Source organism: Lolium perenne, chromosome 4, assembly GCF_019359855.2.
Source record: "Lolium perenne isolate Kyuss_39 chromosome 4, Kyuss_2.0, whole genome shotgun sequence".
In the NCBI taxonomy this organism is placed as follows: domain Eukaryota; kingdom Viridiplantae; phylum Streptophyta; class Magnoliopsida; order Poales; family Poaceae; genus Lolium; species Lolium perenne.
In genome coordinates this window covers 278,540,941-278,556,195 of record NC_067247.2, presented here as the reverse complement: position 1 = coordinate 278,556,195, position 15,255 = coordinate 278,540,941, and the positions used below count along the sequence as shown (strand labels likewise).

The window sequence follows — 15,255 nt, the reverse complement described above, 5'->3', positions numbered from 1 at the left end:
TTGGGGGAGGAGGGGGATAACGACCGCCGGAGCACCGGAACCCCACCAAACCTTTCATGTGGACCTATGATATGTGTCAAAGTGTGGTGCAAGGTTTAATGGTGCAAAAGTAGCTCCCCTAAACCCTAGACCCTATAGTTGGGAGGCTTCGAGCCCTAAACCCCTCTAAATCCCTAAACCACGACGCCGGAGCTGCAGAACCATGCATCATAAACCCTAACCCTAACCCTAAACCCTAAACCTATACCTAACCATAAATACTTATCCTTTAACCTAAACCCTAGCCCTAGCCCCTAAACCCTAGCCCTAACCCTACACCTAACCCTAACCAGTAGATCAGGCACACCGTCGATCGTGTGATAATGGCTCTAGCTGCGGGTATATGTGCCAAAGGGTCCCAATCTTGGTTCTCCATGTGTATATGTCCTAAACAAACCTAAAAGAATGAAAAGTTACATTGGTGCACCCTCGCGCCGAGAAATCTAGGGGGTAGACCACTGGGGCACACGTTCACGTTTTGGGGGAGGAGGGGGATAACGACCGCCGGAGCACCGGAACCCCACCAAACCTTGCATGTGGACCTATTCTATGTTTCAAAGTGTGATGCAAGGTGTAATGGTGCAAAAGTAGCTCCCCTAAACCCTAGACCCTAGCCCTCACCCTACACCGAACCCTAACCAGTAGATCAGGCACACCGTCGATCGTGTGATAATGGCTCGAGCTGCGGGTGTATGTGCCAAAGGGTCCCAATCTTGGTTCTCCATGTGTATATGTCCTAAACAAACCTAAAAGAATGAAAATGTACATTGGTGCACCCTCGCGCAGAGAAATCTAGGGGGTAGACCCGCCGGGGCACACGTTTCGCTGTTTTGGGGGGAGGAGGGGGAGAACGACCGCCGGAACACCGGAACCCCACCAAATCTTGCATGTGGGCCTATTCTATGTGTCAAAGTGTGATGCAAGGTGTGATTCACCAAATGGTGCATGGCATGGATCCCGGTCTGACATCCCTCACCTTCGGGCGATAACACTTAACAGATTCCTGGACGTGTACGGTGAAGTGTCCCGCCACGGGTATATCGGGGGCTAGACTGTGCCAAAGGGTGCCACACATGGTTTTCAATATGTCCATGGACTAAACAAACCTAAACCTATGAAAAGGTATATTGGTGGAACCTCGCGTGGAGAAATCTAGGGGGTAGACCATCCGAGGCCCACAGACAGCCGTTTTTAGGGGGGAATGACCCCCGAAGCACGAATGCCACCAAAACTTGCAACTGGACCTAAAACCTAACCCTAACAAACCTAAAAGAATGAAAAAGTACATTGTGCACCCTCGCGCGGAGAAATCTACGGGGGTAGACCCGCCGTCCCGCTGTTTTGGGGGGAAGGAGGGGGACGGCCGCCGGAGCACCGGAACCCTGATATATGTGGGGGGATGAACATGGAGAGTAATTTTGTATTGCACATTGTCTAATAAATAGTCATCAAAAAGAAAAACTAATTAACAAAATAAATATAAGTATTAGATGAAATAAAATAGTTAGAAAAACAAATTAAATGGTTGTTGGCGCACGGCAAAGAATGCAACGCACGGCAAAGGAGGCTTTGCCGTGCACTATTCCTGGCCGCACGGCAAAGGGAGCACCACGGCAAAGAATGCAACGCACGGCAAAGAATGCAACGCACGGCAAAGGATCTTTGCCGTCCTGGCTTCTTTGCCGTGCGCTTCTGGAGGGCTTTGCCGTGCGCCAGCGCGTTGCCGTGAGGCACTTCTAACTTTGCCGTGCGGCGATACTTTGCCGTGCGCCACCATAAAACTTTGCCGTGCTTTATTTCTTTGCCGTGCGTCCCTCTCGCGCCACACGGCAAAGAAATCTTTGCCGTGCAGTGCCTCACGGCAATGAAACGCTGCACGACAGCGCCTGATTTTCCCGTAGTGTTTACCACCTCTAGAATTGTTAATTTACTCTCATTCTCGGAGATGGGCACCTGGATTCAAGTTGTTCATATTAAATCCAAAAAATAAATTAAACAGCTAAAGCAACACTATTGCAATTTGTCCATACTGCTTTAATCTTTTTTTTTTTATCATAACCCAGGCTAAACTGAACTGGCCGTCATCTAGTAACAAATGTAATCACATAGCATTAGATCCACCACCGTTTAACATGATTTTTTTTTTTTTTTTTTTTCTACCCGCAAAAAAAAAAAAAAAAAAAAACATGATTTTTTTTCTTGAGTGGAAAATACAAAAAGTTTTGAAGTGTCCCTATGGCATGATTAAACACTCTCGGTCAATCGTCGAAACGCCAAAGCCCACTGATTGCTTATCCTTGATCCAGCGACTAAACTTCATTGTGCATGATCGGTCGCAGGTGGGAATGTTGGTAAAGGACATCAAACTGTTGGCTGCAGACTTTTCTGTTGCATCTTTTCGGCATGTTAAACGCTCTCTGAATGAAGCGGTACACATTTTAGCTAGATCATGTAATCTAGCGTCTTTAGATTTTATTTTCAATAATGCTCCGGCTTGCATCCGGAAGACCCTTTGTATTGATATGAGTTAATCAATAAAGTGCCGTATTCTATAAAAAAAAACACCTTTGTGCATGTCTACTTTAGAAAAATAGTTGGATCAAGAATAACCACCGGTTTGAAATATAAGCCGTCCCTTGCCTTCCACAAGGCCCATATTATTGCTGTCACTCAGACCACAATTGTAAAACCCAGTCAGTCACAAACACAGTCAGTTACCAAGCAAGTCAATACAGTTCTCGTTTCAAAAGTAAGTCGTTGTAGTTTCATTGACCATTACATGCTTAATTAGACAATGTATACGCGACAAATTATCAATATTAAATCCAGTCATTACAATAGTCATTCTGTTCCTTCCGGGTGGAACGCCGAGGCACTTCCCTAACAAGATCATCACCAAGCATTCATAGATAACTCCGTACTGTATGGAAGGCTGAAAGTTATATACAGATGATACATGGACAGGTAACTTCATATATTGATATACCCCCGATAAATATACATTTTATATATCCCTCATCTTACAGTTTAATCTACACCTTACATTTACATCCCCCATTAAGGCGGCATGACACTAGCCAGAAGCCCAGAAATCTACATATTTATCACTCTCTCCCACCTAGACTTATCTCCCGACTGACAAAAATGATGGTAGTGATTTTGTGCCTATTATTTCCACCAACAAATATACACACTGACGATTTACTTTTCCAGCTCTAGTGAGTTATGATGTTTCGTTTCAGAAATTAGTACCACTGATTTGCCTCCGCATAAGTTACTAATTATATTTCTCATAATCCTCCTTTGCCTTGTCAACGTTCACCTTCAGTTCCATATACTTCTGCAGTGAAGCATCCGAGAAATCGGCAAGCGTCCCTAGGAATGTCTCCAAGCTTGACTGTAAATCCGTAGGAGGAACATTTCTATGGTTTGCCCCCATTTCATCGTTCCACCCTCCATTGTGGGGTACTGAGAAGGTGGACCTTGAACCACCGCGCCTCTTCTCTTGGCGAGGCACACAATGGTTTATATCTGCAACCAGACCTTTAATTGCTTTTTCCAAGTCATTGGTTGGCAAATTTTCCAATAACTTAATCCACTGGTCACAGATCGTAAATATGGGCGCAACAGCATAATCTGTTATCTGAAAATCGGTATCCTTCTTCTTTCTGGATTTCTTCTTCTTTCTTAGTGATTTCACACACTTGAGTAACCATGAATGTAGGCTGTTCAAGTAAGATCTGTGTGATCCTATCCACCTCTGGAAGTTTGAACATAGAGTGTTCAGTTCGACCTGAAGGAGAAGAGTTGCTTGGAACTGTGATTCTGTCCGAACTAAGATCTTCATATTGCCACTGTTGGATACTAGCTTAATAATGTCGTGCTGATGCCGGTGACACTCGAGCATTGTTGCCCACATGCGAGTTAAGCTGCAAAGAATGCGAATATTTCATCCAACAGCAAATACTAAAACTAAGCTCATTCCACAAAGTGTCTAATGAGTTGCAGCATGTATGTATTGTACAAACTGAATGGAGAACCAATACCTTCCAATTAATTCTTCAAGCTGAGGTTGAAGCTCTTTGTCCCTTAGATCCTCTATGTTTTTAGAAACCATGTCAATTCTCTGAATGGCCACCAAAATTCTGGAGTACAAATCCTTCACGGCAGCACGGGTTTTATCAATACTCAATTGATTTTCTCCTCTTGATTCCTGGTGTCTCAGGTGCCTACATTTCTCATCATACTGCCTGCAAATTGTACCACTAGCCTGCAAGCGACATGAAGGTTAGCATATAAAGGAATAATTCATATTGCAGAAATACAAGGAGAGCTATCATTTACAGAATTAAGGCAAAAGATATTGAGGCGTCAACCAATTCACATACTTAAGGCAAAAAGACAGAGAGGTGTAATTTATTCAGAGATATTAGTACAAATAGTTCAAGCCCGGAAAACAGGAACATCACAAACTTCTTAATGAAAATTTATATACTGCAGAGTTTGTTAACAGTATAATACTTTACTAATTTAAGCAGATCACTATAGCTGATAAGCAGGAATGGACACTGCGCCACGGTTATTATAGCTGTGGTGCTGTAGAGGACTAAAGGGGCACTAAGGCCTGCTACAGGATTCAGCGTGCAGATGGACACGGACGTCCGCGAGTCCGTTTATCTGCGTCCATGAAAATTGTATAATCAACGTTTCGGACAAGCCACATAAGTTGTACAGACTTGACGGACACGGCCCGGTCAGCCTGCTATGCATGTTTGTCCTGCGAAGGAAAAAAAAAAAGGTAGCTCCTAGCAAAGAAACAGAGAACCTCCGGTGGATAGGGCACGCTGCCCGCCGTTCGCCACCGCTGGGCTGGCGTCCTGTCCGCCTGTCGCCTCCACCCGGCCTGTGCCCAGATCGTCGCTGCCCTCCATCCAGCTGACCCGCTCATCCCAGTGCCTCCCTCTACGCCTGCATCATCCCGGCTGTCTCGCCGTCGCCGCGTGCGGATTAATGGTGGTGGAGGAGGAGAAGCATCCAGCAGACAAGAAGGAGGACAAGAACTCGGCAGGGGAGGAGTACAAAATCCAGCGGGACAGGTTTGATTTCTTTGATCCTTCTCTTCCGGTCTTCCCCATCGATCGATGGAGGAGGACAAGAACTGGTTAGCACCAGACAGCCTTCTGTCTTCTGAGTCAATCATGATGGAGGATTCCATCCATCCATGTATCACATCCTGAGCAGCTCCTGATCAAAGAGACTTCAGCTAGCTGCTCTTGATAGCATGTCGCTTAAGTGGAACATGATTAAACGAGTCTGTATTGGTCCATTACGTTAGTTCTACTTACAGACATGAGTAGCACAGAGAAGTGACTGGGATGTGTGAATGTCTCCCTGTAGGCTGTAGCTCTTATTTTAGATCATGAGTCATGACATTCCTCTGTGGTTCCATCAATGCTATGCCTATACTTCGGAATAAAACCGACACGATGCTCTTAACACAGCTTAACTTAGATATGGTATTCTTCTTCCGTCCTCTGCATGGTTATCATTTTTTCTATTTGATATGTGTAAAACTTGTGTGTTGTTTGGGCATGAATCTCCAAAGTTTGGTGCATTTTTTAGATCCTCTGATTTGGTTGTATGGGTGGACGAGTTCCTCAGTTTATTTTTGTAGACATGTGGAGAACATCAAATACACAACTGACTTGTTTCACTCGAACCTGTAGTTGTTTATTGCATTGAGCGCAGTTTCTAAGATGGTGTTCTTGTTCTCATGTCTGAATCTTGACATCTTTCTCCCTTCCATCACAGTTTCTGGGCGAGGGAGGTGACATCCACAAGTAGTAGCCATGTCCTTCCTCGTTGGAGCTGAAGTTTTTTTTTTTAGATAAAAGGCACGCAAGTGCCCAACTTTGAATTAACAAAGCCACCAACGGCGAAAACGATACAAAACTAGAGATGACACTGTTTGCAAGCCAAAACTAGAGATGGCTGCTACTGCTGGTGGTGCTTGATTTTTGAAGGGGAGAAACCTTCATGAGAAACTAATGTGCGCTTTGGTAAGCACAAATTAAGTTCTGGGATGTGTGCAAACGTGCAACTACAGCTACTTATATTTGAACCTTAATGTGTGCAAATTAAGTGCTGGAAATGTCAGGCCACCTTGGCTACTTATATTTGAACTATGCAGTATCTTTTTGTTTTAAAATAAAATCTGGCCTCTTTAAAACAATTATGTGCCATCATAAATCAAGACCGTCTAAGTATATGCTCATGTGTGCCCATGTATCTGACTTATGTATCTGAAAAATCAGGGGAGAAGAGCAAGAATCAGGTGGTGAAGATACGTACAGATCTGATCCTTCTCTTCCCTCCACTGCTGCGATGTTGTAACCTGAATACTTGATTCAGTCTTGATAGGACGAAGAATCCGGAAACCGGCAGGCGAGGGTGGTGATGCCCAAATTAGGAAGAAATGGTCCGATGAAGCTGGCGGCGGATGATCGACGGCAGGCTGATCGGAAGAATTGATAGGATGAAGACCACTAGGATCACCATCTAACTCCTTTATTCGAGCCCCATGAACGGCGGGAGTCGTGCACGAAGCACATTGATCTCCGCCGCCACTGCAGTTCACTGGCACCTACCCAGCGCTGCCGACACAGCTGGCACCAGCACCTGCGCCTCGAACGGCCGGCATCTTCAGACGGCAGCGGAGGAGACTAGGGAGAAGGTCGCGGGGCGGCGGCTAGTGGTCTATGTTAGTGCCCAATTGTTAGTTCTCTCTGCTCATCTATTTTTAGACGTTGGTCGAATTGCTATTGCTCTGATCATCTACCAATTCAAATTTTGTAGCTTGATCAAAGAAGAGGAATCTTGATGATCAACGAAGTTGATGATTAGTGTAGCTTGATCAAAGAAGCTGTGATTAAAGAAGCTGATTATTAGTGTAGGTTGCATGTAGGCAGTAGCTACAGTACAATGAATTATGTTATGATTAGTACAATTATGTATTTGAAGAACTGTATTAAGCTACTGCCTACTGGAGTACTAGTTTTTGTTTGATATGAGTAAAGTGCAACAAAATGAAGACAATCGGAAGAGTTTGTTTAATTTCTTTATAGTCTGTGCCAGAGTATGTACACACTGAAGTATAAATTCTTCTCTGAATCATTTTGTTGTATATAAGATAGACAGTACTAATGTATAGACGCTGTTGATCAAAGAAGCTGCGCATACAAGCTACGAAGCTATGCTAGTGTACATCGGCATAAACGGCTTAGTCAGCAGACACAATGGACTCCGCTGACGTGTCCGCCTACATCCTGATACAGGATGCTATAGCTACTATAGCATATCATGTGTACCAACGTTCAATACAAATATATTCTCACGATTCTTTATGATCAACATGTTGCATATTTTGTTCATCTTCCTTGTGAATCAATACTCCACGGCTTGAGATAACATCATTGAATAGTTCCGATGCAATATGCACTATATTATTTCACAATTGTCTAATTAACTTCATACTTCTTCAACTATATGGCTGCTATCTTCTATCCACTATATAAGTACCTCATTGCTAAGCTCCTGCTACATGATATTTAAAACATTGGCTAGAACAGATCACGAAACTCGGTAAAAGGACTGTCCAAAATAAGTTTTTACCTTAACTTCATCATAGAGCTTTCTCTCCCATGCATACAATCTATCTAGTGTGGAAGCGTGACTGCCGGAATTCATGTATACACCACTGAAGATATTTCCAGTGAGACCATCAACATCAACTTTTGATGCTGGCCCAAGAGGATTTCTAGATGAGGAAGAGTGTGAGGACACTGATCTATGCCAGGTAAGATACTTCACTTCAGCCTCAGGAGGAGCTGCAGAAAATACAAGACATTTGTCTGTCATGATGAGAGGAAATGGTACGGCTACCATTTACAAAACAAGATAACATGTGAAATAATGAAGACTCTTTTTAGAGGAATTTCAAAAATTTGCACATTTTCTCATCAAGAATAAAAAAACCCTGGTCACATAAAATGTAGACGATGCCCATTTATTTGAACTTTTTTCACTTCCATCAATCATACATACCAAAGTATATATGGCATTTTTATAGTTATACTGACATGTAAGGAACAACGGAATCAATGTTCAAACTCTATATAGGAGATTGAAAAGTAAACAATATGCAAATGATATCATATGATGCAAAAATGATTCACAATAACTTGAATTGTGTATTGGAGAATGGAAGAAAGCTGTCAATAAGAGTTAAAAATCATACGCTGAGGAACAGGAACTTCTTCCCTGCAGCAAGCAAAGAGTGTTGCAAAAAAGCCTGATGCCTTCAATCCATATGCTGCATCATAATTACTTTAAGTTAACACAAGATATACGTCATAACTAAACAAGAAAACGAAGGAATGAGAAACAATAATGGTCACAAACACAAGTAGTTTTGATGTAACCACAACATGATTTCTGAATATTTATTTTGCAGGGAACATGATTTCTGCATTATTGCATCCAAAACTTTCTAAAAAAATTTAACCAAAGCTACAACCAAATATTACAGAGAAGTAATCTAAACTCATTGAGTTCTAACCTTTTTCTTCGGGCAGCAAAGGGCGGAAATTGACTTTATCGGCTTCAAGCATCCTTGGGACTTCTTTTCCACAATCAGATGCCTTGATAAATAAGATTTCAACCTCTTTCATGGATGTATACAAGTCTTTCACCCCATTTCTAACATCACGAAAAGGTTCCTTGGTTTTCCCGTTCATAGGAAAAGCAGCAACTGAAGATGACGCTTCTTTCACAGGGCTTGTCACGGGGCTTTCATCAGTTTCATACATGCTAATGTCAAGTACCCTGTTGTCAATTTTTGGCTCCTCCGTTTTAGAATCAATATTTTCCAGCGCAACCTTTTCTGAAGCAAGATGCGCAGGTGACTGATGTGTTACAGTATTTTCAACAGGTGTATGAAGCCCAACCTTTTCCGAAGAAAGATGTGCAGGTGACTGATTTGTTACAGTATTTTCAACAGGTGTATGGAGCAAAACCTTTTCTGAAGCACGATGTGCAGGTGACTGATTTGTTACAGTATTTTCAACAGGTGTATGCAGCGCAACCTTTTCTGAAGCACGATGTGCAGGTGACTGATTTGTAACAGTATTTTCAACAGGTGTATCATTGCGATTCGCGAACATCCGCACTAGAGGTTCAGATGATGGGTTCTCAAAATCATCTTCTGACTCTTCAAAATCATCCTCCCTTCCACTGGTAGTAGATTTGTCTCCGTCTTTGACATCTGGAGTTTTCTCCTGTTGTGAGCGCTTAATATCAGCATCATGAGCATGAAACTTCTCCAATTCCTCCTCAAGCTCTGGAATTCCTTCCTTCTCGCGAAGCAGCCTAATATCATCAGCATTTTCAAAATCATGACCAGATTCCTTCTCATCATGAAATGATAACTGGCTATCAACAGGTTGAAAAAGGCCAAAGTAGTCCCATGGTGGTGTCCCTGGAGGAGCTTCAAATGTGGAACTATCATCCAGATCCTGTACAGATTGTATGGGAATCGAAGATGAGGTCTGCAGAGTTGCCGTCACAGGAACAGGCACCTTCTCCTTGACAGTCCTCACTTGGTTCCTCCCAGCTTTCATGCGATTGATATGAAAACGTCCTGAAGATAACGGCGAAGGAGCTGGGGAGAAAGAGTCACTAGCCTGATGTGACACAGATGGTGATAGGTTCACCGATCTATGTCTAGCGGCAGGAGGCTCTGGTGTTGCGGATGTTGAAGTGTACAGCGAAGAATCTGTTGGCACATCAGGTTCCACAAATTTCCTCAGAGCAAATCCGGTGTGTCTCAGTGATTGAATATAAGCAAAGTGAGCAGCTGCAAGTGCACATCTTCCATCAAGTGCTTCTCTCACATAACGTTTCCTTTCCTGGCACAAGACAAGGGCCTTGTCGTCTTCATTCTTTGCCCGTGTAGACGCCATCTTGATGTGTACCACTCTCAGTACCGAACGAAATTTACAACGACATGCAAAGCCACGGCCATGAACTGCAGGCCAAAGCTAGCAGTAAAGCGAGATCAGTTTAAAAAGCCCCAGACAGTGTAACTCTGAACCTGCAATTCCATATATCGAAGAAATTGCGATTAGATATAGTAACATCCTGAAGTTACTTAACTGGCAAGGGAGAAAGACAGCCTGATGTTTCATGAGCAATTTTGCATACCATTAGAATTCTATTGATGAGAAGATAACAGAAACTGGGATGATCACTGTATATACACAACTTGTAAAAATAGCTCGGTACGCGTAGCAGTTTGGGTAAAACCAGACAAATTCCCTTCCACGAAACTAGCGTTCTCAAATCAGTCCCAAAATTTTAGCTCTCTCAGCAAGCGCTAAGGAGGCTGAAAAAAGAAATAAGGAAACTGTGGCTGGAAACGAAACCAGCAATGAGCCTCGCAGGGCCGGATCTTGAATTGCAGAGAAAACTGCCTCCCTAGTCCATAAAGATATACTACAATGAAACGTTTACTAGGAACACACAACTGAAGATGACCAACTCCATTTAACCGACCAAGCAGGTTGCCTATTTGATTTTCCTCAATAATAGAACAATTAGACAAATACCTCGATTGTCTCACAGGAAAGCATATAAAAAAAACAGTAATCCATCACAGAAATCCGTTGAACACAGTATCCCCGCTCGATCTTGGAGAAGCCACCATGTGGGGCAGCAAATTGGGCCATTTGGGGATTCTCAAACAACACCAGACCGATCTCAATTAGTTTAATTCCAGGAACGTCCCAATTATTTAGAAGAATGAGCAGGTATAACCAACCTGCCGCTGAAACCAACTCTCTTGGACTAACTAAACGAGCTCAAACTGGACCACGGAGCAATAAAGAAGGGGACGCACTGAAGAAAGAAAATGTTCGAGCTATAGCAATCCGGCCAGGGGGAAAAAGTAAAATTCAACGGAGTTCGCCCATTGCCAGCACCCGATTGACAGCCGCATCACCACGCCGCAGAACCACCCGTCCATCCACAGTATTCCATCGATGCTAGCTAGCACACACTACTAAGTCGGAAGAGGAGGAAGAAGTGATCTTCTTGCGCGTACTAACAACGCAAACAGAACAGAAGCCCTCGCAGAAACAGTAAATATCCAATTTTTCGGCTCGCTGCGACCGTGGAGACCGCAGGCAGCACCCAATTGGCCCGCCCCCACGCCGGCGGCACCGCAATTGGACTAATCAACGCGGAGCAACCGCCCCAGAGGAATCCTATGAGAAGTGCTGGAGATGATCACCTTGTGGGTGGGCCGGGAAGAGGTGGCGGTCGGCGCGGGATCTCGGCCGCGTTGGCGCAGGGCTCCGGCGGAGGAGCTCGGCGTCCAGTGGGGTGGACGGTGGAGGAGGAGGAGGAGGAGGAAGAGAGAAGCTTGGAAGATGATGAGCAGGAGGTGGGAGGGGCGGTGGCAGCAGATGGGAGAGATGCGTCTGTATGCGCGTGTATGCCGGCGCGCTCTACAGGTACTATGTATGTATCCGTGTGGCTGCGCGTGGGGCCACCGGCGGGTAGGAACACCGACGTGGGTAGAGGAGGCGTGTGCCCCTAGCCTGGCGGGGCTGTGAATAGGGATGGAGCCGAAAGGCTGAAGGAAGGGCTGGCACTTGTCTTGTTTTCCACGGAGGATTTTGGTCGTTACCGAGAAGGCATTGGATTGGTGGGCATTACCATTACCACCGCATTAGCGCGATCTGTCCCACCGTGTTTACGTCCAGGCCGTACTCGTCCGTCACATGCATGCTTCCTTGCGTGTGTGACTATCACGTACTGCCACCTTTTTTTATGGGTTAGAAACCTACTTTTTACAGACTATAGACGCTCCCAACGTATACACTCATCCTTATAAACACACGCAATCACATCCTATCTTTGTGAGAACATGTTAGAGAGACACAGTTTACAAAATTGAACCGGCGGATTTTAAGATTTACAAATTTACCACCAGCGTCTCAGGAGCGTCGCCTCCTACTAAAAGAGAAATATTTTACATTTATGAGACACCAAACCGTCAACCCTATGGTTGGAACTGTGATGGCCTATGAGCTAGGATGTCAATGCTCTCATAACCATTCATCCAGTGGCGGGGCGTGAGCGTTAAAGTAGACAGGGCCAAATTAACCAGACAAAGAAATAGCACGGGCCAATATAACAACATGTAACACATATCTTAATATTTGATGGGCCTGAGATACTATTTAGAAGAGAAATTTTGATGGGAAGACTGGGCCAGAACCCGGGATGTCTCCAAGACGCGCCGCCCCTGCATCCACGTGTTGGTTCTTCACCTAGTGTCACCTTAGTAGGAGTACTATAAACGAGAGTGGCTAAACGCAGACCGAACTACATGTAGCACGGTATCCATTCCGAGCTACCGTACTATAAACATGTTGCCGTATACTACCTTCGTTCCAATGAATAAGGCTTGTTTATTTTCAAAATATCAATCCATGTAAAGTTTGACCAAGTTCTTACGAAAAATCATCAACATGCAAAATATTAAATTAATATCATTAAATACATCATGAAATATATTTTCATATATATATATAGAGAGAGAGAGAGAGAGAGAGAATATCGTATTTGTTGATATATTTTTCTAAAACTTTGATCAAAATTTACTTGCCTTGACTTTAAAACAAAATATAAGCCTTATTCGTTGGAACGGAGGGAGTGGTATTATATTACGAGTACCATAGTGCATCTAACAACAAAAGGTTAGTAATAAGTACTCCTATTTTTATAAATTATATGTTGGTTAAATTGATGATCTAGGCCTACTAGCACGCCATATACAACTGAACCGAGGGAGTACTTATCTCTGATTTATTACAACTCTATATTAGTTGTCGTTGATCTAGTTTTACCAAATCAGTGACAACTAATATGAAACGGAGAAAGTAAATCATAATAACAACTTGGTGTTGCGATTCAACAAATAAATAACTCAGGTGACACTATCATATTGGCGTATGATGTTGTGCAATGTGAAAGTAATAGTAACCAAATGCAGTCGCTAATGCAATGAGAGATGTCTAAAATAGGTCACAATGTGTAGTATCATATACTGGTATTATGTATATGATAATATTATATGATACTATCTCTAAAATGAACGAAGTGTCATATTCTCATTATATTTATTAACTTGTAGAATCTCAATGCAAAACAGTTACAATATCTATTTAATATTAATTTTTTTATTTCTACGTGTTATGATACGGTATCTACCTATAATACTATTATCCTTTCTCTCATATTAATTACACTTCCACATTAACTTTTCTGCATTTATGAAATAAACGATACTATTTATGATAATTTCATTATGGTAGTCTAACTAAAGAAGGCATGTGTGGTGCAGGAAGCCGATATGATGTTTAATCGACTAGATTCAATGAAGAGGTTTTGATGTCTCGAACAGTGATTCTTGCTTTTCTACGGAGAGTGAGCATGTCATATAAGAATGGGTAGGACTTCAAGCAGCCGTTTTGTGACGCTTGATCACTGTGGTGAATTCTGGAAGAAAAAAAACATGTTTTGGTATGAAAAATGAGACTTATCCTCTAGTGAGTGTACCTAGTAACATGACGCGCATAGACCGTATCCTTTTCTAAATAAGTTGGTACGGGGTCAACCGTCTAGCATTCATTGGTTGAGCCCATTTGTGTTTGTATGCATTTTTTCTTATCTTGGTGTCACTTGGCATTTCTAGCCTTTTCATGTGCTCCCTTGTTCCATAATTTTTGTATTTAAGAATTAAACTAAAACCATGATAAAAAAATGTAATGGAGGAAGTACTCTACTTGTATTAACTTGCGAAAATGTCTTTCATGATCGCTACAATCATCCCACTCGTGAGTAGGTTTATCCACGTTCTAACCAATTGTCGTTGCCTAATCGACGGTACCTCGGAGGAGGGATCCTCACGAGGGGGAGAAGAAGTAGGGGCCATAGGGCGGAGTGCACACGGGACGGTGGTACGCGAGTTACCCAGCTTCGGAACACCTGCACGATGACAGGGCCTACTGCTGCTTGTCTGGAATTATCTGGGCGCTTTCGCGTTGTTACAATGAGTTGTGGTTGTGCCTCTAGGGCTCCCGGGATCCGGCTTATAAAGGCGCACGGATCTAGGGTTTACATGGAGAGTCCTAGCCTGATTACAGATAGCCTAGCTACGGTACAATGTCTTGCCGTGCACGTCACGGATCCGCCTTCCATACACGTCGTACTGGATCCGGGTTCCTCATGGGCCTCCCTGGATCCGGGTCACTCCTAGGTCGGTACGGATCCGGCCTGCTGATCCTGGGCTGGACTTCTTCCTGCATGATCAACAGCAACTGGGCCGCCCGATGGGCCACATGCCTCATCACCGTCTCAGGCCACCCGGGCTTGCCGGATCTAGGCACCGTCGATGGTACACCCATGAAGTATACCCACAACAGTAGCCCCCGTGAGTTCTCCGAAGTTTCACTGCTAGCTTCTGCCATGCTTGTTCCTTAGATTTCCGGCATCATCGGCAACGCGGAGAAACTTGAAGAGCTCAAACTGCATTTTCTTTTTCCAACTTATAGCCGGAAAATGCTCTCATCCTGCGGGACTTCATCCATCGACGTTCCAAAGAACATTTCCGGGTTACTCCCTGCTCGTGAACAAGAGCCAACTTATCTTCACGCATTTACCCGGAATCTTAAAAGACTCAAACGGTTCCGCCAATTCTGGCGCCATTTTCGCGCGATCCGCGCGGTAACTTATCTCTAGCCATTTTTACCGCTAGGGTTTGGGACACGTGTCACGCATCCAACGGCGCGACGCTTGCGTTCCGACCACAGGATGCGGAACACGAATCTCATCCCCTCTGCCTATAAATATCAGCCGTCGACCCCTTCTCACCTCATTCACCCCCTTCTTACCTCTCTTCCGAGCGCCGCCCGAGAGCCATTCCTCCGCCGCGCCTGGAAACCACGGAAAGTCGCCGGAGCATCGCCGGAGCGAGCCCTCCGCCGCAGTGTTCTTCGTGTTCTTAACTCCGGCGAACCACCGCGCGGAAAAACTCGCCGCCGGCAACTCCGACCACCGCACGCGCCATTACGGTAAAACCTCGAGCTCAAA

General features: G+C 44.0%; 1 protein-coding gene across 1 annotated transcript; it reads right to left on the bottom strand.

The window, feature by feature from the left end:
* Positions 1–2,960: 2,960 nt before the first annotated feature.
* Positions 2,961–11,577, bottom strand: LOC127295512 (uncharacterized). Its single transcript, XM_051325472.2, has 6 exons — positions 11,387–11,577; positions 8,657–10,189; positions 8,336–8,410; positions 7,711–7,925; positions 4,086–4,309; positions 2,961–3,968 (listed from the first exon to the last, which is right to left on the bottom strand). Exons 2-6 carry the CDS (start codon positions 10,056–10,058, stop codon positions 3,317–3,319), a joined length of 2,568 nt encoding a protein of 855 aa, XP_051181432.1. The 5' UTR covers positions 10,059–10,189; positions 11,387–11,577; the 3' UTR covers positions 2,961–3,316.
* Positions 11,578–15,255: the final 3,678 nt, after the last annotated feature.

Bases quoted from the DNA above. Each gene is read 5' to 3' on its own strand.
- LOC127295512 (XM_051325472.2), bottom strand. From the start codon at position 10,058: ATGGCGTCTACACGGGCAAAGAATGAAGACGACAAGGCCCTTGTCTTG. The intron at 7,926-8,335 runs GTATGATTTTTA...TATTTTCTGCAG, and splicing joins AGAAGTTCCTGTTCCTCAGC to CTCCTCCTGAGGCTGAAGTG. The intron at 3,969-4,085 runs GTATTGGTTCTC...CATTCTTTGCAG, and splicing joins CTTGAAGAATTAATTGGAAG to CTTAACTCGCATGTGGGCAA.